A 27,255-nucleotide genomic window follows, 5' to 3' on the forward strand; every position below is an offset into this window, starting at 1 on the left:
CGCGTTCTCCCAAGGGAGGGCAGAGGCTGGGAGGAGAGCCCATGGCCACCCCCACCCTGCTGCCCACTGTGATGCCTTGGTCTGCCAGGAGAGCCTCCTCTTATCAGAGGAGGGGGGTGTCCCTCCCAAACCTGGGCAGAGCAGCCCTTGGTGAGCCTGGAGCGGGGCGGGGCTGGAGCCCAGTGTTCTAGCTGTCTCTGGTTCTCGCAGCCACAATGCAGGGGACAGCCTCGAGACCTTGCAGGCGGGTAGGGCATCAGTGGCAGTTAACTGGGCTGCTGCCAGAGGGTGTGGCCCAGCAGGAGGTGGCCCTGCCTGCCCCTAGCTGAGACCCCCCTCACTCCCTGTGTGCATCCTGGTCAACAGAACAGTTTGGTGTTGTGCTTCTCCTGTGCTTGGTTCCCCCTTGCATTTAAACGGTGAGGGCCCCTGACCCCCGGGAGCCTGGACCAGGGACGTCACCCAAGCCCAGAGTAGCGCACATTGTGATTATTTTGGGACTTCCTCTCTGTGCATCTCTGGGCCCACTCACCCGGTGGACCCCACCCTGCTTCTCACATCCCTCCAGCACTGGGCTGGCCAAGCCAGGTGGAGGGTGTGGGCTCTGCCAAAGGCAGGACTGCGAGCCAGAGACCAGAGACCAGAGTGCAGGGCCCGCGCCCCAGGCTCTCCCACGCCCAGGACTCTGAGGGCGTGGCCTGAGCTCCCTCCTCCTCAGCCTGTGCTAGCCGCTGTCCAGGACTTTGATTTGGGGGAAATTCCCCTGGGTCTGGAGGAGGCTGAGATGACCCTGGGCATGTTTCTCCCCCTTGACCTCTAGTTGGTATCTCATTCTCGCCATCATGTATCTGCAGCACGCTCCAGCAGGTTGGGGGTGGGTGGAGTCACAGCCCCGAGGAGCCTGCGGTGAAGACTCCTGGCCCTGGAGTCCCAGCCTCCCAGCTCCCCATCCGACAGCAGCGCTTGCCCAAGACTCATCCCCTCTTCTGGCCTTTGGCGTCAGGAAGTGTGGGGGCCAAATTCCATGTTCGGTTGGCATGGTTAGTGCGTCCCACAGACCTCAGACAAACATTCTTTGGTCTCTCATTTTTGTTTTCTTCCCAGTGGTCTTATTTTTACACTGTTCAATTTCTTCCGGCTGCCTCCGATCCTTTTGGAAATAAGTGGGTAAAAACCTACACAAACACACTCCCCACCCAGCCTGGCACGCTCCCTTGCCCACATCCTGCTCTCCCTGCTCAGGACCTGGAGTTCCTGCTGTGGAGGAGGAGGACTGTCCTTGGGGTGGGGCCGGGTGGGGCGGGCCTTGCCGTAGAAACCAGGCAGACCTCCTCCTCGGCCTCCATAAATGATTCATTTCCTCCAAGAGTCCTGCACTGTTTTCCAGCAGCATTTCTCTTAAGTGTGAATCAGGATCCTGGCTTATGTTTTCTGCTGTGGCTGATGTGAGCTTTCTTTTTAGAGAGATTCTTCCCACAAGGCCCAGAGTCTTTCTTTTATGCTCGTCAGTACTAAGAGAATGTGTGTGTGTGTGTGTGTGTGTGCGTGTGTGCGCGCGCACGAGCGTGTTGTTATTGGGTGCCACACTTGAAGGCAGCGAGGGGAGGCATTCTTTCGTCTCATGGCGCAGTGCCTGGTAAGTTCTTGGCAGCATTTAAATGCCTGGGCACAGATGAAGAGAGAGGTTCCTAAGCTGCATAGCAAATTTCTAGGTCAACGATGACAGCAAGAAATCGCCGAGTCCTGGCCTTGAAGAGAGGGTTGCGGCTGGGGCCTCTCCCTGCCATGTAGGCCAGAGGTCAGCAAACTGTGGCTCAGCCTGGCCCACCAGTTGCTTTTGTAAATAAAGTTTTATGGGAACACAGCATGCTCATGGGTCTGTGCACGCTGCATGGCTGCTTTCACACTACAGCGGCAGAGCTGAGTAGTTGTGACAGATACCACATGGCTTGCAAAGCTGAAAATATTTACTGGCTGGCCACGCAGAAGAAGCTCGGGGATCCCTGGTTTAGGATAAAACGCAGAGGTGTGGAGGCCCCAGAACAGCAAGCCTGCACGGGGGCTCCCCCTCACCAGCAGTTCTGTCTTCCAAACTAGGTCTGATGTGGAAACTCAAGGCCCCCCAGTTCCACCTGGAAGGGGCCAGAAGGACTTGGGTTTGGGGGCAGACCAGGGTTCGACTGGGTGTGGAGACCAGTCCGGGGGGTGGGGAGGGCAGGGAGCTGACAGTGACCTGGCACCAGCTTCGTGTGCGCGTCTGTGACAGGTGCCTCTGGAGCAGATAGGTGCCCACGCAGCCTCACCTTGAGCTTCAGAAAAATCCCTCTGTGGAATCCACAGAAGTGAAAGCCATAAAAAAAAAAAAAAAGAAAGTAAAATGCTGGTTCCCAGAGACGTGGGATGGATAAGATCAATGGTGTTTAAGGTACACAGTGTAACAAGTGGTAAATAAGCTGCAGAGGTCTAGTGCCTGGTGCAATGAATATAGACGACCGTGTTGTCCTGTAGGGATTGTAATGTGATAAATACTGCTTCCATGGCAATCATATTACAATATGCAAGTATATCAAAGTAACTCCCTGTACATTTCAGATTTACAAAATGTAACATGTCAAATTCATCAAATAAAAAACCTGTTTCTTTAAAAATTCCCTCAAAGCCAAAACCCATGCAAACGCTGAACTGCCTGAAGTAGCTGAGTGATGCAAAGGGTAGAAAATAGGGCCTTTCAGGGAATATTTGGAGATGCGGGTTTCAATAGCCTGGAGGCAGACGCAGGCGAACAAGTGCCACTTGCTCTCGGCAGCCATCACTTTCTGCGCCTACTATGTGCCAGGGGCAGCGGTGGCTCTGTCATCATGTTTAATCTCAAAGCAGCCGCTCCCATTGTCCCCAGCTGTCAAAGAGGTTCCAAGGGTGTGCCTCTTGCATGCCACCCAGCTCAGAATCGGGTGGGAGACTCCAGGAGCCCTCGAACAGAGAAGAGAGAATTAGCCAGCGTCTGAGCTGCCCTGTGGGACAGAAGGAGGAACATCTTGCCTGTGAGCCCGGCTAAACACTGGGACAAGCTGTCAAGGAATGTGCGACATTCCCATCTGGGGGGAGCTTTGGGAAGGATGAGCTATTTTCAAGTGTATTTCCAATGCTTGGTGTTAGGCTGCTTGGTGACAGTGGTCCCTGAAGGACACCTTTGACCTTTCTGATTCAGCAGTTCTTCCTCTGCCTCCCTTCCCGCAACAAACCCGTTCCCGGTTGACCATGACAGCATGGAGTTCCTTTAGAAAGCTCAAGGTCCTGAGTTATCAGAGGTTTGGTTTCCGGGCAGTTCTTGCTCCTGAGAAACCTAGAAGGCTGGACCATGTCACGTGGTCCCGGTGCCTGCGTGCCTAGCCGCTGTCCGCCCCAGGGCCCCCTTCCCACAGCCTTTGTCAGCCCTAGGAATGCTCAGGGGCACAAGGGTTTGGGTAGGTGGTCCCCGGGGGGTTCCACGGAGAGGAAACCGGACTCAGAAGTCTCGGCAGGTTTCAGGGGGAGAGTGAATGGGTTGGGGCTTCCCTCTCTTCCAGGGCGGGCGCTGTTTTTCATCCCGGTGGGTTGAGGAACGGCCGCCTGGGTTTCTTGGAGGCACCTTTGGCTTATCTGGGGGTTGATGGTTATTGATTGCTTTTTCCCTTGACAGCTGTTTAGGTTTCCTGGTTCTTTGTCAAGTAATTTTGGATTGTATCCTGGACATTTTTTAATGTTCTGTTAAGAGAGTCTGGTTTCTGTTTAAATGTTCTGGGGATATTGATTGAGTTGTTAAAACAGGGTGTCGACCCAGTTTGATTCAGACCACACGTCCCGGCCCACTTTCTGTGGCCCGTGACCCCACCATCCACCCCAATGTGCGCCCCCCAGGGCTCAGACTGAAAGGTAGGAGCCAGCCTTGATTCTCACAGGTACGGTTCAGTTCCCAGTCCTGCGCTGATTCCAGGGGGTCTCACACACGTGCAGCTTGGGGTGAGCCCAGGCTTCACTCACAGATTTCCAGGGTCCTTCCTGCAGCTCCCTCCTCCCCGTGACCTTCCCCGTGACCTCCCCCACTCCTCCACTTCCCAGGTTCCACCACAAGGGCCCTGTGTGTGTTGGTGAAGGCCGGGTCACTGCGTCTTTGGTGGCGCTCACCTAGGTAGACCAGAGACACTACAGGGCTCCACACCTGGGGGCCTGCTGTCTGTGGGGAGGGGAACAGGGACCCCATTTTGTCCACATAGAGCGAGGTCGGTAAGGTCAACAGAGTTGAATCCCTCCTTCCTGGCCCTTTGGCTTAGAGAGAGTGGACTTTCTATTGGTTTTTTTAAAATTTCTGTCTGTGCCCATGGGTGGTTTGGGCAGCTGTTATGCCCAAGCTGGGATAGATGGAGGCAGAAGCCCCTCACTGCTCTGTGTGGTACTGTACACTCTGTGTGGTACTGTACTGGTGGGCACATGTCATTAAATGCTTGTCCAAACCCACACAATGTGCAGCACCAGCAGTGACCCCCAGTGCCGACTGAGGACTGGGGATGGCAGTAATGACGGTCACATTTGATTGTAACAAATGTCCTGTGCTGGTGCAGGATGCTGCTGGTGGGGGAGGCTGGGGTGGGGGAAGGAGCATACTGGAAACCTTCTGCTCAGTTTTGCTCTAAAAAGAAAAAGAGTTTAAAAAACAAAACCAAAACAGCAGACAGCTCACCACCGGGGTGTCCCTCAGGTTCTGAGACCCCCGTCTGGTCCTGCTCTTACCTTTCGAGAGTCCCGTGAGTGCTGTGTCACGTGTTTCGTCTAGAATTGCTAGTTCTGAGTGGGGAAGGGTGGAGTGTGCTTTCTCTGTCTGTCTCCCCCGGAGCTGGAAGCTGAAGCTTCTGCTTTTGAAGGCCCTCTTTCCGTGCGGTCGTGCCCCCTGGGATTGACCTCAGTTCCACATCACTCGGAGGGCGGTGGCCTGTGCTGGCTGGGCACCTGGGCCTTCCCTAGTAACCTCCCTGCGGCTCCTCCCAGCCCCCGAGCCTGGCCCAGCACCCACTCAGGGCCCTCCGGGCCAGGTCCCCACAAGCCAGAGCACCTTCCTGTTTGTAGTGCAGCACAAGCTCCTCTCGTGGCCTCACCCCCCACAGGTTACTCAGCAGCACGCCCCGGTGTGCCCAGGCGCTGCTCTGCCCCAGGCCCCTCCCTTGATTCCGTGGTCTGACTCAGGTCTTTGCAGGCGGGTACAGCTGTGTGCCTGTTAACTGAAGTTCCTGCCCAGGTTTCCAGGGAGACCAGGGCTTCAGGCCACGAAATCACGGAGACCTTCAGTAACATCAGGGATTCCTGGCCGCAGGACCCCAGAAATCGCCTCCCCGCACCGGCATCTCCCGCGTGCCAGGCCTGCCTCCCCAGCAGCCCGGCCCCCAGCCCCACATCCAGCTGTCCTTCCCTAGAGCACCACCCACTCCCTGCAGTTGTTATGGACACATAGCGTTCCTTCATGGAATGTGCCCCCACCGCAGGACGGGGCTCCTGCTGCGTCCCTGTGGGGGGCCCCCGGGTGGGACTGGGGAGCCCAGCGTCCGGAACCATCTGATGGCGTCAGGCGAGTCACTGCTTCTCTCCGCGTCTGTTTTCCCATTTGTCAAATGGGAGCGACTCTAGGAATGTGCGGGGCTGTGTTGGGATTAGCAGTGAGGTCCGCGATGGCTGGCTCCGTGCAGGTGCTCGGGAGTGTGGGGAGGGAGGGACTCTGTTTGAGATGGTTTCCCTGCCGTGCTCTGGCGCAGGGACAGCCGCACGTGCTGGGGGGACCTGTGGGGACCGGAGGCCCCGTGGACTCAGGCTGCCTTGCGAGGAGGCTGTGTGCCCCTGTCCCACCTGCCGCTGTGCAGGGGAGGCGTGGAGCCCGGCAGGAATCCACAGGGCGTTCTTCCCTGGATGCCCCAGCCGCCTGCACCATCTGGCCGGGCTCCTGGGGCACATGGGCCCGTGAGGTATGTCCCCACCCACACCCGCACTCATTTTCAGAGGGAGAATCTGGCCCCAGGCTTGCGCTGCAGGAGCGGGGAGGGAAGTCCCAGAGGAGTGAGTCAGTCCTTGGGGTCTTCTCGTCCCTTCCTGAGCCCCGCCTGGCTCCCCCGTGGCCCTGCCGTGCCTGCCTGCTCCCTGCGCGCCCTCAGTCTGTCCAAAGGCTGCTCATCCTTCAGGCGCTGGGCCGTCTTGTCCTTTCTAGCCTTCTGGTCCAGGGACTCACTGATGACTTAGTAACTCAGATGCTGGCATTATTTCCTGATTTTATGTTGCTTTCTTGGCTCCCCAGCAGTTGGAAGTCTCAAAGCCCAGTGCTCTGCCAAGGACAGGGCCCCCTAAAACCAAAGCTCCTAGCTCAGTCAAGATGGTAGAACCTCTGGGGGGCGCCATCCTGGATGCTGCACCAAGCGCAGGGCCCTGTAACTCCTTCTCCGAGTGTGCCGGCTGCCCAGCCAGCTGAATCCTCTTTTTGTCAGTAGGAAGCCTGGGCCCCAGAGAGATGTAACTTCAAGGTCACCCACCTGGGCAGTGGTGGGGCAGGTTTGAGCCAGTGTCTCTGTTGCCCTGTAGGTGAGTTCTACCCCACACCAGCAACTTAGCTGCCCCCAGCCTCGGGGGTGGCCTTGGGCCTGCCAGAGGGGGTGCCTGGCCCTGTCACCTGCAGAGGCAGGAGCCTGGGGGCAGATGGGGTCTAACTGCGATCAAGGTCCAGTTCGGCTCAGCCAGTCACCCTCTCCATGTCGCCCTCTCTGTGTCTTGGTGGCTGGTCAGAACGCCACCTGATGCACCTGTGTGTGTGCACAGCCCCGTTCTGCTTCAGCCTCAAGGGGCGGTGGCCAGTGAGAGAGGCTGTAGGTGCTGCTGTGTCGCACAGATGTAGAGAGATCTTGTTGGCGAGGTCTGGTGCTGCAGGGCCAGGCCACGGAGCCTCTGTTCTGTGTCAGTTTGACCAAAATGAGTGGGAGCGGCCAGCCTACTCCCTTCATGTGCACACACCTGCACACACATGCCACATATACACACACTTCACACACATTCCCACATGCAACAGCCACAGTCACATTTGCACGCATGTGCCACACACATAGACTCGGCTTGTGCAAGGAGGAGAGTGTTGGTCTGGGGCAAAGGCCCCCCAGAAGGTTTCAGCCTGCACTTGGGTCCGAAGCCTCGGAGAGGAAAATGGTTCTGGACGATCGGGGTCTGGTGGAAAATCTTTCCTCTGCGGTTCCTCTGCACCCGCTGAGGTCTCCTGGGAACCCTGGCAGCTCCAGGCAGAGCCCCACACAGTGGGGGGTGTCTGCGCTGGAGCCTCCCACGGGCCCGCGTGCCTGCCTGTGGCCCCGTCTCCCTACTCAGATGCTCGGGTCTTGAGACATGCCTCCGAGCAGCCTGTGCCCACCTCAGGCTCCAGCAGCTTACTCTCGCTGCTTGCTCCCATTGGCCCTTCTCTGGGCAGAGGCAGCCTGTGGCAGTTCTCCACCTGGTAGTGACAGGCTGTGGTTGTTTGGAAACAGAAGAGACACCACGACTGCTTCCCCCCATCTCCCTCTCCCCAAGCACACGGCTCCGGTTCAGTGATGTATGCAAAGTGCTGGCCCTGTGTGCGCACGTAGTAGGTACCAGGGCCCTTAGCGCCCCGCTGCCCTCTGTCAGCATGCCCCCTCCCGGTTCTCAGCAGAGCATGGCGGCCTTCCCAGCTGCAGGAGGCGTGCCAGTCAGGGGCCCACAGAAAATCGGCCTTTTGGCCGTGGGCACGTGAGGTCAGTGGGCAGATGTTGGAGGCTCTCCCAGTCGTCACTGACCCCAAAAATCACTTTTGGTCTTTGTGACTCAGAAGTGAGCTCAACCCACACACCCCTCAGATGGTCGGAAACCCCGGGCCGAGTCCTCCGGGTGGCTGTCAGCTGTGGGGTGTCTGCGTGAGTGTTTTCACAGAGCCCGTGCACAGCTGGGCTCTCCGGGGTCATGAACGGAAATTTCACTATGTGTCATCAGCTTCTAGAAAAGAGGGGTTGCCTTTAATCTCATGTTCCCAACACTCCTGCGTGGCAGTGGCTGTGTGTATGGGTTGATTTGGACTTGGTTCCTAGGTGGTCAGTGGCGTGGTGACGACAGGACTTGGGGCCATCCCGAGACGCTTGTGAGCAGTCAGGAAGGGTTCTGGCGTCAGGACGCAGGTTGTGAAGTCAGTGGAAAGTGGAAGAGGTTCTTACACACGGTGATGAGAGAGAGAACCTGGGAGAGTATCCCCTGGTGAGGCAGAGCGGGCGTCAGGCTCAGTCACACTGGGGAAGGGGCGGCTGCAGTGGCAGGCTGTGAAGACTCGGTAGAATTCAGAGGCTCTCCGGGTGGAGAGGGTGGGAGTGTGGTGCAAGGCCCAGGACGCAGCATCGAGCGGTGGAGGGTCCCGTCTGGTTGGGCTACAGGGCATGGGAGGGAGACGGCAGAGCTAAACCTACAAAGGGGCCAGGTGGCCCGGGTGGTGAGCCTGAGCCCTGGCGGGGCCTGTGTGTGGACCAGAGCCGTGGGCTCAGGGCCCAGCCTGCATGGTGCAGGGCCAGGCACCCAGGGCCGCCTGGAGCTGTGACGCGGTGGTTGGAGGGGGGAGCATGCAGGAGAGAGGGGTGTGTGGACACAAGTTGGCTGCTGCTCAAGGGGCCAGTTGGCGGAGGTCAATGCCTCCTTTCCTGGCTCCGAAGTACCTTGCACCTGATGCTCTTGATTTCTGAGCCTCCGCGAAGGTGAAAACAATGTGGACCTGGGAAGACTCAGTTCCTGTTTCTCTTCAACAGTTTTTGGGGCTCTGAACCCCACCCTCTGGGACAGAGCATTGGCTGTAAAGCTGGGTCAGCGCTTCTCCTAAGCGAACTTCCCAGAGCAGCGAGGACGCCAGTGTCCAGGCCTCTGAGTTCTAAGGCGGAACAGGGGCTGCAGAAGGGGGGGACGTGTTGGTCACTGGTGAGTCATGGGTCTTTCTGGAAACTTGCAATAGGCGGGTGTTCGTGTCTCTCAGTTGTTCAGGGAGGCACATCTCAGAGTGCCTCCCAACAAGGCCAAGGTCTGTGCCACTGGGGGCAGAGTTCCCAGGGCTGGGGGGTTGTTGGTGGCTAGAGCCCAGCTTGTCACCCAGCTCGGAGGCCTTTCCCATGCCACCCAAGCGCCCTCCAGGCTCTCAGTTTCCTGCAGAAAAGCAGGTCTCTCTAGACAGGTGCTTGGCCCTGCCTTTTGGCTCCAGGTGGCTCCAAGCATGACCGTCTCTTCCCCTCCCCCCACCCTGCAGTACCAGGGCGCACCGTGGCTGAGCAGCACGGGGGCTAGGGGATGTTTGTCTCCCAGCTGCTGCACTGCTGACTCACGCAGCCTCTTTGGAAGAAGGGGTGGGAGAAGGCTGGTGGCTCCGAGGTGGGCTGGGTCCAGCTAGATTGCCTCAGCTTTCCGAGTGACATCCGCCACCCCCCGGCCAAGAGCAGAGCGCATGTCGGGTGAGAACAGGGAAACACACACCTGCAGAGCCAAGAGTGATTTCAAGGAGACACAGCATTTATTATGGGAAGGATCCACGTGCACAGAGTGAAGAGCGCTGGGGTTCCCCTCGAGAGGACCACGAGCGGGCCAAGAGCTGTTAGATGCCGGCTGTGTACAGCCAGGCACTGTGGGGGTGTGGTCTGACGGGGTCTGCAGCGCTCCCCTCCGCAGGGGGGTGGCGGTGCCCACTCCGGAGGTGAAAGGACAGCAGGACAGTGACCTTGGCAGTGGGCAGGGGTCCCGGGTGTGAGGTGCAGGGATTGGCTTCGTTCTCTTCAGGCCCGTCCGGGAGGTCTGAGCTCGAGTTCTGTGCCTTGAACAGTGCCCACGGGAGGTGCCAGCCTCACAGTGTGAGTGCCGGGCAGGGCGGTCGGCGAGCCAAGCTGATGCTCTGCCCTGTGGGGTGTTTCTGGGACAAGCCCTGGCTCAGAGCTGGTGTTGGACACCTCTGGGAGCCTTTCCAATGCCTTGTCTTCCCCGAGGTCATGTGATTCTCGAGGGGCGGGGCCTAGCGTGTCTACACTCGTCAGGCCCAGGGCGTTCTGTGGTGCGGCGGTCTGCACGGCCCTGTCCCCGTGTTGAGACTCTCCCTGGAGGACTCACTTTTCCCCAGAGGTGCTTTCAGAACCAAGCATAGCCCAGACCCTTGTCACGACCTGCTGTCCTGACTGGGCAGGTGGCAGAGATGGAGCCCTGAGTGGGCGTCTGACAGCTGTGCCCGGCGGGGGGAGAAGGATGGGAGGCTGGCCAGCAGGGGAGTGAGCATGGGGCCTGGTCCACGCTGTCATGCTGTGATGACAGCTGGGATTATCGCCGCAGGTGGTAATTCCCACATGACAGTTTCAAGTTTCAGGTCAAGAGCAGAGGCTAGTCCTTTGTCTCTCCTCTTGCATCTGGACCGAGATCCTCACCGGCTTGTTTTCTGGCAGGCTCCTCAGCTGTTTCCAAGACCCTGTGCTCGAAGAAACCCGGTGGCCTGCAGAGTCCCAGACCCCAGAAAGCGGGGAGAGCTCTGCTCCTGCTGATTCTGGGCTTGGAAGAGAACTGTGGAAGCACCACCCATCTGGGACAATGGAGGGCTCAGGGCCTTCCTGGTGGATCAGCTCTGGGCCTCTGAGCCAGGCAGAGTGGGTCCCGGGGGGCTGCGGAGTGGGCCGGACAGATGGAATCACCATGCCAGGGTCACCTTCTGACCCACAGTGGCCTGACAGGTGCCACAGGCCCTGCTGACATGTGACTTCCAGCCCCAAGAAGGATCTTCCCAAGCATGTGGGCCTCATGACATTTCCCTGGGTAGGGCGTGGCGTGGAAGGAGAGAGCAAAGACACGCAGGGAGAAGTCAGTCAAAAAGCGTGGTTTCCTGGAAAGGAGTGACGTAGGAACTGTAACTACCTCAGGCTGGACCACGTGAATAGCCGAGGCTTCCAATAATTAGGGTTAATGATACTCGTGCTTCCAGACGGTCCTTCCTCTGGCTTGCTGGTGCCCCTTGGGGTGTGTGGGTGGAGCGTCATTATCCCCATTTCACTGGTGGGAACCTCGAGATGAAACAAGCCTCTGCGAGGCCTCAGCAACCCCGGCCGGTCTGTTCTCTTTCTCCAGGAGGACAGAAGAAGGCCCTGAAGGCTGGGTGAGGGCCCAGGGAACCCAGGGATTGCATTTCCTTTCCAAGTGCCATAGGTCAAGGACAGGATAGTTCCCGGCCTCTTGATTCATGAACACAGGAGATTTTTTTAGTGGAAAATCCATTTTAGCTTAGACTTCGAAACGCTACCACCTCCTGGTCTGTTCCTTGGCTTTAAACATCTGCTCACATCTGGTACATCTCAAAATTCTGCTGCCCGAAGAGAGGGAGCCAGCTCAGGGTGTGGCTACACCCCCTGAGGCTCCAGGAGGCGGCCTTGACCCGGCAGACCTGCCCAGGAGGGTTGCCACTTTGCAACTCAGCTTGCCAGCTGTGGGGCTCGGGGCATGTGGCTGCAACGTTCACCTGTAAAAGGCAATGCCAGTGGCCCCCTGGTGGAGGTGTAAGTAGTGAAGGCAGCCCACCTGGACGGTGTCTGTAGCCGCTGCTGTGTGTTGTCCACGGGGGTCTCAGAGCCCAAAATTCAGGCTGGCATCCTGGGTCCTTGGGGCATCTTTGCATGTACACGCCACTGTCCCTGTGAGCCAGCCTGTCACCAGACGTCCCCTTTTCGTAAGGACACAGCCCAACCCAAAGACCTCATGCTGACTCGGTAAAGACCTTGTTCCCAAGGAAGGTCGTACTTTGATGTACTGGGGGTAGGGCTTCCGCATGGCAGGGAGACACAGTTCAGCCCATAACGCTGCGTATCTTTTCTTTCGTTCTTTTTTAAATTTAATTTCCAAACTTGTCTGATCATTAGGTTTTTTTTTAACTGTGGTAAAATACACCCAACATAAAGTCTATCATGTTAACCATTTTTAAGCGCACGGTTCTGTGGCACGAAGTGCCTTCCCACTGTTGTACCACCACCAGCACCGTCCGTCTCCAGGACTTTCTTACCTTCCCAAACTGAAACTCTGCCCGCTGAACAACTCGCCGTTCTTCCCTCCCTCAGCCCCGGGCAACAGCCGTCCTACTTTCTGTCTCTATGAATTTGCCTGTCCGAGGTACCTCGCATGCCATGGACTGAATGTTTAGGGGCCCCCCCACCCCACAAATTCATAAGTTGAAGCTCTGATCCCACGAGGTGTTTGTGGGTGGGCCCTTGAGAGAAGGCAGGGCCCCACCGTGGGAATGGTGCCCGTGCAAGAAGAGGCCAGAGAGCTCGCGTCTCCAGCCATCCATGGACACCAAGCTCCAAGGCAAGGCCGCAGGAGCACACCGCGGGCGTGCGTCCACCCGCAGGCCAGGGAGAGCGCTCCCACTGTGACGCAGCCACGCTGACGCCCTGATCGCAGACTTCCGGCTTCCAGAACTGGGAGAGCAGTTCTGCACTGCATCTCTGTCGCTGGTCTCGGGCACGTTGTTGTGGCCGCCCTGTCAGACTGTAACGCACTTAGAGAGATGGAGCCGTACAGCATTTGTCTTTTTGGGACTGGCTTGTTTCACTTGGCGTAAGGTCCGCAAGGTTCACTCATGTTGCATATCACAGAGCTTCCTTCTGTTTTGAGGCTGAGTGATATTCCATGTATCTGTACTCCACGTTTGTGTATCCCTTCCTCCGCCGATGGACACTTAGGTTGCTTCCCCCTTTTGGCCCTCGTGAAGGGCGCTGCTGTGAATGTGGGTGTACGTGCACCAGCTGCCCGGCCCTCCCAGGCTCACCCACTACACGCCTGCCTGTGACTCAGTATCCTGACCGCCAAATGGGGGAGCCCTTCCTTCCCACCATCTTTTCTCTCCTCTGTCACTTTTAAGGACACTTGTCATTGGGTTTAGTGTCCACTGGATAATCCAGGGTGATCTCCTCTTAAGATCCCTGACCCTGTGATTCGTCTCCAAGCAGCTGGAACCCAGACCCCGCGCATGAAGAGCCCCGAGGGAGGGCTGCCGTTTCGGCCAGCCCGTGTCCTCCGAGCTCAGCCCCGTTCGGGGCACGGCGGCGGCGGCTGCAGAGCCGGGGTGCAGGCCGTGAGTGGGGGAGACTCAGGCCCTTTCCATCTGGTATTATCTGGCCCGTTGGGAGGATTAGAGTGGCCTTGGGGCTTTCTGTGTAGCACTCGCTGTCCTGGACGGTGACCTCCCCCGGCCCTGGCAGCTGGGGCTTTCCCTGCTGGCTTGGTGATGTCACTGTTGCGGTGACAGCACGAGGGCTGGGGTGCTCTCTGTGCCCCTTCTTCTCCCACAGAACCAAGGGCTCTAAAGACGGGCCTCTCGCTGGGGTGCGGTGACTAACTGGCTGGGGGATGTCTCATCTGTAAAGGATTGTGACCCACTTGGTGTAGATGAAAGAAGGACCGGCCTCCAACCTGACCTTGGGGCGGAAGGCAGAAGAACCACCGAAACCAACCAGATAGCTCAGAAAGAACTGCCCGTGGGCGGCCCGGGGTCACGGTGCCAGGCGTTCTGACGTCTGTCCAGAATGATGCCCTTGGCGGTCAGGAAACAGCTGGGTTATGCTCTGGGTTCTCCGTGTGAGAGGGGAAAACAGATGTGTGTTTGGGGGGGGGGGTTAGGTGAAAGTAGATAACATAAAACTGAATGTTTTAAAGTGAATAATTCAGGGGCATTTAGTATATTCACATTGTTGTGTAACCACCACCTCCACTTAGCTCCCAAACACCTACATCGCCCCGGAAGGAAACCCCACGCTCACTGAGCATCTGCCTGCTGTCTCGATGGGCGTGCATGTCCTGGACACTCATTGGCGTGGAGTCAGGTCTTCTGCGACTGCCTCCTTAGCATAATGTTCTCAAGGCCCGTCCACGTTACAGCCTGTCTCAGTACTTCCTCCTTCGTAAAGCCGAAAGACGTCATTGTACAGATGCACGCAGTTTGCCTATCAGTCATCAGCCGGTAGATGTGTGAGTTGTTTTATCTTGTCGCTGTTGTGAGTAATGTGCTTGAACTTTCTGGTACAAGCTTTGGTTTGCGCACTTGTTTTCCTCTTTTGTTACATACCCAGGAGGGCAATCGCTGGGCCACGTCAGCTCTGCTTTTAGAAATGTCTTCTTTGGAATGTGTGTGGACAGTGACCCCGTAGGCAGGCCACGCGGGTGGGTCTGGGTACAGTCAGGATTGACTTGTTCTTGTCTTGGAGACTCAGTTTCCTTGTCTGGAAAATGGCCATCTAGGTGTTCCTGCTCACCAAGGGTGCGGGGTGCATTCAAAGAGAAGGCGGGTGCGGAAGGCCCGCACGGTGCCTGGCTCAGAGGATGTTCCCAGCAAAGAATAGTAGCTATTTTTTGTCAAATATGTATCAACGATTTGAGGTTTTTCCACAGTTTGCAAAATTTACTTCCATAAAGCACCACAGATCTTCCCTGATGGTACCTGGGGTTCTGCTTCATAGGAAAGGAGCCAGGCCATGCACAGGGAGCCAGGACCCATGGGTGGGTGTGCTCTCAGCAACGGGACAGTGGGAAGGAGACTTTGTCAGGCTGAGGAGGAGTGTAGGGTCCAGAGCCGGCCCTGACCTGTGGGGTCCGGGCCCATTGGTGAGACCTGGGTCTCTCTTTTCATAGGCCTTCCTGGAGGGACCACACCTACCCGGCAGGCCCCTCCAAGGGTGGGAGCTGCAGGCTTTAAAGGTTACCAGCATCACCCCAGCACTGCCTGTGTGCTGCTTGCCTGTGACCCAGGGGAGGAGGTGGGGCCAAGGAAGGAGGTGGGGGGGGGGGCTGGGGAAGGAGGGCTGCTGCAGGTTGGACGGGATGGGGGCTCCATGTCCCCTTCCACAGAGACCTCCCCGCAGCAGCTGGCCCAGCCACCGGAAGGAAGATGGCGTTTGATGCGCTTTTACTTCTGTAAATAAATAAAGCTCAGCCCCTTGCTGACAATGTAAACAGGGATGGGAGACCACCCTTCCCTTCCCATGGTCTCTCTGCGTGATTGAGTCTCTCTGCCTCCCCCACCCGAGGCCCCGGTGTCCTTCCTCCCTTTCCCTGGATCCCGTGGTGAGACCCCTCCCCTGCCGTTCCCATCTGTTCTGGGTGAGGAGGGCTGAGAGCATAACCCTTGTCTCTCCCAGGGTCTTGCTCCAGGCACTCACTTAGGAGCACCTTGGCCAGAGGGTGGGAAAGGAACTGGGATCCGTGAGCCCCACACCTCTGGTGGTAGCAAGACACCTGAAAACAGGACCTGGGGACCCTCTGGACACTTTGGGTCCAGGCAGGTCTCTCTGCTTGGCCGCTCCCAGGAGACGCACAGCTGGTGGTCGGAGTTGGATTCTGCACACATTTCATGGGAGCCCCTGCGGGAGGGGCCCCAGCAGGGCCCGGCAGAGGCCTCAGAGGGAGGTGCATGGTCTCTCACTTGTAGCAGCAAAAATGGGGAGGGCAATGTTGAGGTTACGAGAGCTATTTGAACCAAGGCTTGGAGAAGAGACAGGCAAGCTGCTGGGGAGCTGAGGGCCTGGGGCTGGTATGAAGCAGCTGGTGCTTTCGAGGCAGATGTGGGCTGTCGCCCTGAGAGCTGGAGGAAGGCGCCTGCAGGCGGCGGGCACGTGCTGTGCGGCCATCACCGAGAGGGGCCTATGTGGGCTCGTGCGTGATCTCTGACCGGCTGCTTCTCCTCTAACCCTGAAAGGTTGGCTGGCAGGAGTCCCCTCCAGGATCGGAAGAGTGCTGGTGGGCAGGGAAACGGCCCGGAAAAGGGGACGTGTTAACCCTGTCCGAGCTGAGGGAAGCTGGAACCAGGCGTGTGGCTGTGCCAGTCTGCATGGCCCAGGAGTGTTGACGCCAGGGTCTCCCCTGGAGGGGACATTGGCAGAGCATGTGCAGGGCTTTCCTTTATTGTCTTTTATTACTGAACAAACACGTAGGTAGAGGAGTAGCCCACTGTCGTGCCCACTCCCGTCAGCCCGGGAGCACACTGCCTAGAAGTTTCTATCCTGTGCTTGTTTTGTGCTTATTCCAGATGTGGTTGCAGGGGCCGCTGGCGATCAGGGAAGCCCCCTCATGCCTTCCCCAAGCACAGCCACCCCGACATTGCCACCGGCTGGAAGGGACCTTAGGGAAATGTGTGTGTGGTTAAATAGACACAACATAAAATGGGTGATTTTAGCCATTTCCGGAGGGTGCAGGTCAGTGGCATTGAGTGTGTTCACACAGTTGTGCAGCCGTCCCCACCGCGCTCCTCCGGAACGTCCTCATCTTCCCAGACTGGAGCTCCGGCCCCACCAGACAGCGGCTCTCCGTTCCCCTCCCCCAGCCCCTGGCAGCCACCATGGCACTCTCTATGAATTCAGTCACTCTAGGCACTGAGCTCATACCCAAGGAATTACCTAAATCTGTCTTTTTGTGACTGGCCTGTTCCACTTAGCATGGTGTCCTCTAGGTTCACCCATGCGACAGAACTGCCCTCCCTCTCAGAGGCCGAGGGACACTCCGTTGTGCGTCCGAACCGCATGGTGTTGTTCATTCACCCGTCCCATCCACCGCGCTTCCGTCATCCGGCCATTGTGAGTGGCGCTGCTGTGAACGTGGGCGTAGCAACGTCTGTTCAGATCTCTACTTTCACTTCTTTTGAGTGTGTACCCAGAAGTGGAATTGCTGGATCATACGGTAATTCTGTATTTAAATTTTTGAAGGATTAAAAAAAAAACAACCCAGTATTGTTCTCTCTGACTGGGGGCACCACACCCCACTCTCCACCCCTCTGCTCCTGACTTACTCCTCTTGTTTTTGTTGTTGTTGTTGTTGTTGTTGTTTCTTGGGAGAGTTTTGTTGCCTTTTTTCCCTTGCATCAGAGAATAGATTTGCAGAGTGCTGGAACCAGGGCTGCTAAGCCAAGTTGCCTGAAGAGGGGGAGGGTTCGGATTTCACTGGACAGGTCCCTTTCCCACTCTAAGCCAGCTGCTGTCTGCAGAGCTCTGGGCTGGAAGCGGCCTGCTCTCCTCCTCCTCCCCAGCTGGTGAGATGTTTGGAGGGACCTCCTCCCTCTCCCTGAATCCCCTGTGGCCACAGGGTCCCAGTGTTGGTTTCAGCTTTGGGTAGAGCTCTGCGGGAAGTGCTCAGCTGCTCCTCCACCAGGTCCGCAGCGCCAGGCCCAGAGCTCTTCCCCTGGCTGGTCCTAAGAGAGGAGGGGAGAGCAAGCCTTTCTTCTGACTTCGCTCTGGTTCTTGGGAGGTGGCAGTCTGTGTTAGCAGGGACAGTGGGCTGCAGCCCTCAGGTGGAACACAGCAGGGTTGCCTAGCCGTGCGGACCCCAGACTTAAAAGCATCAGTTATGCTGCCCTGGCTGGTGTGGCTCAGGGGACGGAGCACCGGCCTGCGAACCAAAGGGTCGCCGGTTCAGATTCCCAGTCTAGGGCACGTGCCTGGGTTTCGGGCCAGGTCCCCAGAGTGGGTATGTTTGGTGGCAGAGGTTGTTGTAAACTGGTGAATGAATATTGCAGAGCCCACCTGTGGTGGTAACCTTTGGGGGGCTGTTTGCAGGTGAGTCACGGTGAAGGTGATGTAAGCTGATTGATCCAGTCGGTTTGACCCGTCGGAAAACCCGTGGGCCGTGAAAGTGCCCTTTGGGAGGAATCCGGAAGTGACCCTCACATGAGGCCTAAAGAGGGCTGGGCCGTGGGGCCTGCTGGCCTGGGAGGGGTCTGGGAACAGGGCTGAGGAAAGACCGAGGGGTGTGGCTTTATGATTTAGCCTGGGAAGAAGAGGGGTCCTTTTTAAAAAATTTTGTTGTTGTTTAGTTACAGATGTCCCCCTTTTTCCCTCAATACTCTCCCCTGCGCTGCCCACCCCCACCTCCTACCTCCCACATTTAATCCTGCCCCTCCCTCCTGCCCCTCCCCCGCTGTTGTCCTTGTCCACGGGCTCCCTTATACATGTCCCTTGACTTGACCCTTCCCAGAAGAAGGGGGTGTCTGTCTTCAGATGGGAAGGAAGTGTTACTCTCTGTGACTAGACAGTCCCCAGTATCAGGGACCCTGTTGTAGGATAAGCTGCTCTGTCCTCATAGGCAGGTGCAGTGATTGGGGTGAAGGTGGTCAGGGATTTTGCCAGGCCATTTGGGAGTCAGCCCAAGGACAGGGCAGGGGATGGGAGGGAGCCACAGCAGTCTTGTCTGAGCTGGGATGGGCGGGGATGGGGTGCTGCTCGTGCTGGCCTGTGCTCTTCACGCCGTCACATCCCCCGGACAGGTGTGTGAGGACTGTCCCTGGCAGCCAAACACTAGAATTTGGGGTCTGCCTCTCTATAATGGCTCCAGCCCCCGACCCGGGACAAGGACCCCTGTCCCAGGCAGCTTTCAGAGCCCAGTCTCATATCGTCTGGGGAGCGAGCTGCTGTTGCATCCCCTCCTCACCCCAGGGTCTTCACCAGTCTGCTGTGAGGTCTGTGCACTGTAGTCCAAACCTATGCACCTAAGGGCCCTGTTCGAGGCCTTCAGGGGCAGGTGGCGTCCTCAGCTGGGAGCCCGCTGGGGCTGGTGGGGTGCAGACGCTCCCAGGGGTCGGCCCTTCAGCCCCGCTCCCCGTCTCTAACATGGGCTGCTTCTCGGCTCACGCAGATACGTCATTCGGAACGCCCCCCGGATACGGCTGTGCCGCTGACCGGGCTGAGGAGCAGCGCCGCCAGCACCAGGACGGGCTGCCCTACATCGATGACTCGCCGTCCTCCTCGCCCCACCTCGGCAGCAAGGGCAGGGGCGGCCGCGATGCCCTGGCCTCTGGAGCCCTGGAGTCCTCTAAGGCGGTGAGTCCCAGGCCAGCGGGCGCCGTGTGAGGTGGGCTTGGGCCCGGCTGCAGGCCAGCGGTGCTTGTTCCAGAGGCTCCCTGACCTGCAGCCGCTCTGCTGGGGGCAAATCCCCAGTAAGTGACGGAGCAGCCAAGGTTGGTGAGTCACCAAAACTCCTTTCTCATTTCTTCATCGGGGGCACAGGGACTGCCTGCTGGGCGAGTTGAGCAGGGGGATCACGGAACTCTGTCAGCCATGCCACGGGGGAGGCAGGCAGTGCAAGCTGAGGAGCTGCGGGGGTGGCCCCAGCAGTGGTGCAGAGCAGGGGCGTGCAGTCCCGGCTCCCAGCCCTGCACTCCGCAAAACGCACTTGCTCTCTTTTACCACTGGGGGGTGCTGATGAGGACCCCACCCACATGTCGATGGTGGTCTTTCTCTACGACTGCATTGCCATTAGCGGCCCTGCTGCCGATGCCACTCCACTGATGTGGCACTGAGACACCGAGGTTGAGGGGCGAGTAGATAGTGGCACATTTGGCAGATGCCCCTGGGGAAGCCCTTGCGCTGGCTGCTCCCCCGAGGGCACATAGCCCTGGGTTGTCCCAGGGCCTGTGTGTGAGCCCAGCCTGGCGAAGAGTCCTCGCCGCCCGCTGCTGTGCCGTGGCTCAGGAGAGCACGTGCTCCGTGCAGGCGGACCCAGACGTGCGCCCCCTGCCTCTGAGACAAGGGCACCCCTTTGACCTCGAGCTCCTTCCTTCTTGAGAAGATCCCAGCCCCTGGGGCGGATTGCACCTCCGTTTTCCTGGTCCTTTTGCCCCTAATGACACATACCTCCCCTCTTCTGCTTAGCTTGTTTCTGGGTGATTTCCACCCCAGATTTAAAAATGAGAGGAATCTACCTCATTTTTGTCACTTCAAAGAAGAGCTAAAATTGTGTCTTTTCACTGCCGTTCCTCTCTGGGCTGGTGTCTCAGTGATTAAGACTGCTTCTTACTTACGCTCCTGTGATTTCTACAGACCTCAGTTCTGGGCAGGCTTCTTGTTCTGAGATGTGAAGACGGGAGGGGAACCCAGCGTGCGGCACGCACCCGCCCCGGGGGGCTTCTTGTCCATTGTCCAGTGCCACCGTTCACAGGTGAGGGACCCAGGGTTCAGAGAAGTGAAGCCGCTTGCTCGAGGCCACGCAGCCATCACACCAGAAGCCTTCCTGATCCCTCAGTGGACGCTTTCCTGCAACTTCCTTGCCTTTCTTGGCACACTCCCCTTCTTCTTGCTCTGCAAGTGTGGTTTGGTACAGGCAGGGATCCTTAGGGCCCTGGATAAGTAGGTGGATTCTGAACTTGGGACAGGGCCTCCCTGTCCATTTACTGTCCTTGAGGGCTCTTCACCTGACAGGACCTTGCTCCTCCTTCAGGCCCCTGGAGAAGGCTGCTCTGTCTTCCCTAGGCCCCAGGCCCTGTGCAACTTGGCCCCCCACCCCCAGACTCCTGCCCTCAGACCCTCATCTCCATCACCTTGGAGACACTGGGAAGAGTAGGCTTTCACGGGCCATTTCCATGATCTCTGCCCCTCTCCCCTGGGAGGGCAAAGCCGGCACCCCTGTCCCAAGTGAAACAAGGCAATGTTATGGACCCTCCTGCATGCCTGGGGCCAGAGCTGCCAGCTGGCTGGTGACTCCCTTCAGCAGTGTCAGGGCCAGGGTGAAGGGTCCGGGCATCACCCCAGCTGCTGGTCGGCACGGACAGTCCTTCTGGGGGCTCTCTAGTGTCCCGGCAGCATCCTGTCCATTAGTTGGGCGGCGGGGGGACATCGAGGCACAGAGCAGGGAGCTGACCTTGTGCAGCAGTCGGTGCTCACCAGGCCCCACGCCTTGTGACACAGTGTGACTCCGCTCCCCACACTGACCTGCTGGGCCCCGTCCCTGGGGTACCACCAAGGGGCAGGTCCAGAGACACTGGGCTCAGCCAGGAGAGGCAGATGCGACCCCTACATACACCTTCTCCTGTGCAGGGGCCCCCAGTGCGTGGTGGAGCTGGGTGGGCCCTCTAGCTGGGGGCTTCTCGTGGGCATGTGGGGGCCCAGGAGGCACGTGGGCCCGGGTGCAGCTCTGCAGATGTGGCTGCGCCCATGTGCTGCCTCGGCAGGTGTCTGGCGGGGCCCGCAGATGCTTGGGGTTTTTTGTTGTTTTTCTTTTTTCTTTCTTATTCTTCTTCTTCTTTTTTTTTGAAGAAGCCACAGTAAATGTATATATGCAGTTGACCACCCCTACTCTGAAGTCAATTTTGCATTTTTACAAAGGGAACTCAAAGCTGGCTCAGGTGTGTTTGAGGACACACAGGCCTGCCTCATACTTTTGCAGCTGACCAGCCCCGCGCTCAGTTTATCTGGTCGACAGCTGTGACCGTGCAGCGGAAATTGTACCTCTGACTTGTGCTTTTATCTCAGCAACCACAAGTTCATTCACTTTTATGATTCGCTTGTCACGGACGCTCTGACTGTTTGGGCCCCCAGTGAGGCTCTGCACCAGGCGCAGCAGGATCAGCGTCACCTGGGTCCCTGTGACTCAGCTCGGCCACATGAGCCGGCTCCGAGGCCCTGACTTACAAGGGTTAGTGGTGGCCTCACCTGTCTTCTCTGCAAAGTCCCGGAAACTAGGTGTCTGGTGCCAGCCGGGGCCGTTCCCTCTCTCCTGAGAGCCCGCGAGCTGGTTCAGGTGGTGGGCACAGGAATCATGCTTCTGCCCTGTGTGCTTCCACCTCTACTTTGGAGATTGAAGCTGCCCTTCCCCCCACCCCACACACACACATGGGCCCTGTGCAGAGGCCAGCCTCTGCCCTCTGCTGGCTGGGCCCCAGGACAGTGTCCAGCCACAGCCCCGGCCCACGGTTCTTCTAGCAGCTGTGCTGGCTTTGAACTCCCAGCCTGCCCCTCACAGCTGGGCTTTTGTGCCCTGGCCGCCCCGGCTCCCCGAGGTTGGGGATGAGGGGTGCCCCGCACACTTCTGCTGCTGCTGCCATTCCTCGGCTCTCCCTCAGCTCCTGTGGGCCTGGCGGCTGGCTGAGAGGAGGCAGTTCTGGTCACCTGGGTCCCTTACCCAGCTTTCCTACCTGCCTTCACCCCCAGTTTGTTTTTATCTGCCCTTTAAGCCTCACGGTTTGTGTTGCTCACTCGCTTCCTTGCCCTGGTCCCCTGCCCCCTCCGGGCAGCAGCAGGAGGGAGGCCTTCCCCCACTCACCGCCTCCCTTTCCCAGTTGCCCTTTTCCTCCGGCTTCCTCCCACCGCAGCGTTCCCACCGTCACGGCCCTGGCTGGGTTCACATGCCCTTTCCAGAACTGGCACGCACGCAGGACGGGGCTATAAATCACCCCGGCCCCAGCCCTGCTCTCCGGGCCTTCCTCTTCCGCACTCCTCCTCCCACCCTCTCGTCTGCATCTGCGAGAGCAAGTCAGCTGGTGTCCCAGCGGTGCCTCTCCGGTGCTGCCAGCCCTCCTCGAGGATTCAGAAGGAGATTCTTGACCCGAGCATGGGTGCCTGTGCCCCCCGAGTCTCCTCCCAAGCCCTGTGAGGTCCCTGAGCTGGCCATGCCCCTCAAAACAGGGAAAGCTGGCCTCAGCGCAGTTCTGCCCGTGATCTTTTCCCTCACGGTTTTCCGAACCATGTGGGCGGGAACAAGGCACAATGCCGCCACCAGCCCACGTGCGCACCAGCATCTCGTGCTGGGTGGGGCTGTCATCTCCTTCCACCCTCCTGCGCTCAGAGTAGCAGGATTGTTTCTCAGAGCATGCGGCTGGGTGGGTGGCTGCCGCTGCCTTTCACCCTCACCTCTTCCCTTGCTTGGGCAGAAGGCACCTAGACACGGTGGGAGGCACATGCAGGGTCGGCTGAGAGCTGCTTCCCCCAAGCGCTGCCCCACTCACGGTGTGGCTCAGTGGGCTGAGATGAGAGGAGGCGTCGGGGTCCCTGCCCTGCCGGTCTGCGCACCACGTGCACCGGATCCTCTGTGCTCTGGTAGCACTTCGGGTCCTGGAGCAGGCTGCACTGGCAGTCTTGGATCTTGGGACCTGCTTGTCTCACAGATGAGGGCTCCAGAAGGAAGCCACAGCTTTGCAAGGCTGCGGCCCACACGGGCCCAGCATGGAGCCCTAGATCCATTCAGGGATCCATGCAGCGAATCTTCACGGAGCACTTCTTCCATGTTCCAGACACGGCGCTGACACAGGCAGTTTCAAGGTCAGGCTCAGCAAGTCCTGAAGGCTCCCTCCCCTGCAGAGCCACCGCCCAGTGTGCTCAGGGAGGTGGCCCTGTGGTGTGGGGCCTGGATGTCCTTTCCCTGGAGTGGCTGTCAGCCAAGGTCCAAGTGGCTGGTCTCTGCACAAGTGCATGAGCATGTGTATGAACACACATGCATGCACACATGCATGCATGCACCTCGCTTGTGTGCTCTTAGAGATTCCTGAAGCAAACTGGAAGTCCAGGGAGGCTCTTTGGATAATCCCAGGGGCATCGAGGATGGGGTACAAGCCCCAAGGACACAGAAAGCAGAAGTAGATGGGACATAGGGACTGGGCCCCTGTCCCCAGTTTACACCCAGGGAGCCAAGAATCGGGAGGAAGGAGTTCACCCAGCAGGTCTGGCTCTGCAGCCCTATTCCCTGACTCCTGGCCCTGGGTGCTCCCTGCGGGGCACAGAGTGCCTCTGTGTCGCCAGGCTGGGAGAGCTGAGAGAGGGACATCAGGGTTGGGGGGGCAGAGGAGCCACACGGCTGGTCCTGATTCCAGACTCAGTGGTGACACCACAAGGCCCTAGCTGGCCTCCAGTTTTTCCTTGACACGAGCATTTCTCACCTGCGGTTGATTGGGGCCCGGGGACGTGTGGCAACGTCTGCAGGCGCTCGCAGCTGTGCATTGCTCCTAGCAGGTGGTGGGCAGAGCCCAGAAATGCTGCTCAGCAGCCTACAGGGCACACAGTGGCCCCCGGTACCCCACAGAGAAACCTCCAGCCCCAGAGGTCGGGGCACCGAGGGCCAGGAGCCTACCCTCAAGCAGGCTCCTGAGAGGATTGGGGCAGTGAGTGAGTGGCTGCAGGGACAGTGTTCCAGTTCCACACCCAAGGGCGGCCACAGTGGGGGCGTCTCACACTCCTCTGGGGGCTGGGAAACCTGGTGGAGGAAGGGGCGGGCTGTTATGTCACCTTCTGTGAACTCGGGGCCCCCGGAACCCCTAGGACTAGAGTGGGGACTGGCCAGCCTCTGACACCAGGCTTTGCCACCGGGGCAGCCACACAGCAGTGGTCAGTGTTTTTAGCAGGAGCAGCATCTGTGTGAGTTTCCTGGGGTGGCCGTAACACGGCGCCACAGGCCAGGGGAGCTTAAACGACAGATTTATTTCTTGTGTCTCTGGAGTCTGGAAGTCCGAGATCAAGGTGTTGGCAGGGTCGGTTTCTCCTGAGGCTTCTCTCCCTGGCTTAGAGATGGCTGTCTTCGCCCCACATCTTAATCCCCTTTTTTTATGTTGAGATACTGACATATATTAGTTTCAGGTGCACAACATGATTCGATGTATGTATATGCTGTGAAGTGACCACTACTAGTTAACATCTATCGCCTCACATAGCTACAGATTTTTGTTGTTGTTACAGACTTGGAGAATCCGCTCTTGCCCTGACCAGTGTTGGCTCAGTGGGTTGGGCCTCATTCCACAGAGTGAAGGGTCAGTGGTTTGATTCCCAGTCAGGGCACATGCCTGGGTTGTGGGCCAGGTCCTTGGTTGGGGCGCATGTGGGAGGCAACCAATCGATGTTTCTCTCCCTCTCTTTCTCCTTCCATTCCCCCTCTCTAAAAATAAGTAAATAAAATCTTTTTTAAAAACCTACTCTCTTAGCAACTTCCAAATATACCATATAGTCGTATTAGCTGCAGTCCCCACGCTGACCATGACCTCTGAGGACTTATTTTGTAGCTAGAAGTTTGCAGCTTTTGACCACTAAGCTCTTGTAAGGACAAGTTGTGTAAGGACACCAGTCGTGTTGGGTGAGGGCCCACCCTGAAGTCCTCGTTTTAGCCTGATGACTTCCTTAAAGGCCGGAACTCCAAACGCTGAGGCACTGGTGGACAGGCTGCAGCCCACAATAGGGTCACAGTTGGGACAGGAGTGTGGGTGGTCTCCAGCTGTGGGGACTCTGCCCCCCCATCAGCATCCAGTGACGTGGCAGCTCTGTCTTCTGGTGGCAAAGGCAGGGGAGCTGCATTGGGCGGGCAGAGGCGGGGGCAGGGACCCACCTTGTCGAAGCCCACCCATAGGAGGGTCCCTGCCAACAGAGTCAGAAGAGCAGATTCGAAGGGGACAGAGGTCCCGAGCCCAGGGAACAGGGCTGCCCTTGGGCGGGTGACAGCAGCGCCCAGCTCCACCCCGGTGGCCAGGAGGCAGGGTGTGTGTGGAAGGAGGCAGAGCTGCTTCTCCCTCTGGTCCAAGGGTCAGGTGACAGTGGCAGAGAATCCAGGCAAGGAGTCACGAGCGGCAGAGGGAGCTCGGGTGGCTGTCCGGTAGGTTCTGATGCCCCTCAGCTCAGCCTGTCCCGGGGCCGCCAGTCCCTGGCTACAGGCAGAAGGGGTGGAGGGAGGCCTCGCTCGGCTTACTTAGCTCCACACTTTCAGTGTTCAGACCAAGGGCGGCTTTGGTCTCAACTTTGCTGCAGACCCTTCAGTGTGCAGTGACCACAAGCTAGTGGCTGACCTGCTGGGGTACCTGTGACACCCTTTACTTTCACCTGGAACAGTCTCAGAGTCTCGTCCTCAGGCTGGCAAGCCAGCCTTCCTCTCCGAGACGGGCCACCTCGGACAGCATCTCACAGGTGGGACTTCTATCTGTTTCTCCTGCAGAGTGAGCTGGACTTGGAGAAGGGCTTGGAGATGAGAAAATGGGTCCTGTCTGGAATCCTGGCTAGTGAGGAGACCTACCTGAGCCACCTGGAGGCCCTGCTGCTGGTGAGGAGGGTACAGGGGGCCGAGCAGGGGTGGGGCAGGGGCATGGGGAGCTCTCTGCCCCCACAGCCCAGGCTGCGGATCAGCTGGTGGAGCCTGGGGGCACCCCCTCTCCTTGGGGTCACTGAGATACCTGCGGGCGGGGGTCAGAACGTCCCACCTATGTAGAAGCCGGAGCTCCCCAAGAATAGCATTGTAAGACCAGTGCCAAAGCCAGCTGGCTTTTAATTTTCATTTTTTATGGACTTTAAAAATAAAAGCACAGATGTCACATAACTATGATTTTCTGTGACCATACCATGAGCCTGACAAGTGGCGAGCCCCCTCATCTGCGCCACCTCACCTGCCGCCTCTGCCCTCTTCCAGCCCATGAAGCCTCTGAAGGCCGCCGCCACCACCTCCCAGCCCGTGCTGACAAGCCAGCAGATCGAGACCATCTTCTTCAAAGTGCCCGAGCTCTACGAGATCCACAAGGAGTTCTACGACGGGCTTGCCCCCCGCGTGCAGCAGTGGGGTCACCAACAGCAAGTGGGCGACCTCTTCCAGAAGCTGGTGAGTGCAGGCGCACAGCGGGGCTCCCAGAGCCCCGGCCGTGGGGGCGGCTGGGGGGGGGCTGGCCTCCCCTGAGACCTGGAGGCGTGTGCTGCCAAGGGCTCTTGGCAGAGTGACATCAGAGTGACAGTGTCGAGGAAGAGTCTGGGGTGTGTCTCACCACTTCAGGTGACAAGGGTCAGGTTGCAAGCAGGAGGCTCTGCCTCAGGGTCCACGCTGGACCCTAGCATGAGAGCCGACCCCGGTTTCATCAGCCTGGGTCCTTCGGGCTCCGCTCGGTTTTCCTCAAGGTGCCGGGTCTCCGGGCTGGTCCAGCTGCCCCCCGAGGGCAGCTTTGGACCAAAAAGGTGCCGTAGCCCAGGAGAGCAGGACTCGGGAGTGTGGGGCAGGGGTGGGGCAGAGCACAAGTGGGAGCAGAGCGGGGGCTATTAGACTTTGTTTCATTCGTGCAGTTCCCTGAGTTAAAGGCTCTTGAATCACTTGCAGAATTTGACTAAGTGCTGTGGGGGCAGGTAGGGGACTTGGTCCATAAAAATCAAGGCAGTGGGAAGGAAAAGCGCCCTCAGGTCTGAAGGAGGACCCTGGCAGAGAAAAGCGGTAAAAACAGAGCTTCCGACACCAGCCTGTCGGAACCGGGAGGCGCATTTAGTGCTGGAGACTTAGGCAGTGGTGCCCGGTGCAGGGCTCGTCCTTGCAGACAGGCTGGAGAGATGCAGGGGGGGCTGGTTTGCAAACCAGGGGTTGCAGAGCAAGGGGCAGCCTCACGCTGTGTGTCAGTCCAGTTCCTGAGTAGTGGGGCTCAGGGTGCAAGGTGGGACGCTGAGGCAGCCCTGGAAGGCAGGCCCCATCTTCCTATCATGCACATGA

At 58.4% G+C, this 27,255-nt stretch overlaps 1 protein-coding gene across 2 annotated transcripts in view; it reads left to right on the forward strand.

Moving 5' to 3' along the window:
* Positions 1-27,255, forward strand: part of BCR (BCR activator of RhoGEF and GTPase) — a 107,135-nt gene that overhangs the window by 34,052 nt on the left and 45,828 nt on the right. For both annotated transcript variants that reach the window (XM_028527506.2, XM_036014371.1), the window contains exons 2-4: positions 18,691-18,875; positions 25,735-25,839; positions 26,203-26,388. In XM_028527506.2, coding sequence (XP_028383307.1) covers positions 18,691-18,875; positions 25,735-25,839; positions 26,203-26,388 — 476 coding nt within the window. The remainder of the gene's footprint in view (positions 1-18,690; positions 18,876-25,734; positions 25,840-26,202; positions 26,389-27,255) is intronic.

Source organism: Phyllostomus discolor, chromosome 13 (assembly GCF_004126475.2).
Source record: "Phyllostomus discolor isolate MPI-MPIP mPhyDis1 chromosome 13, mPhyDis1.pri.v3, whole genome shotgun sequence".
Lineage (NCBI taxonomy): Eukaryota > Metazoa > Chordata > Mammalia > Chiroptera > Phyllostomidae > Phyllostomus > Phyllostomus discolor.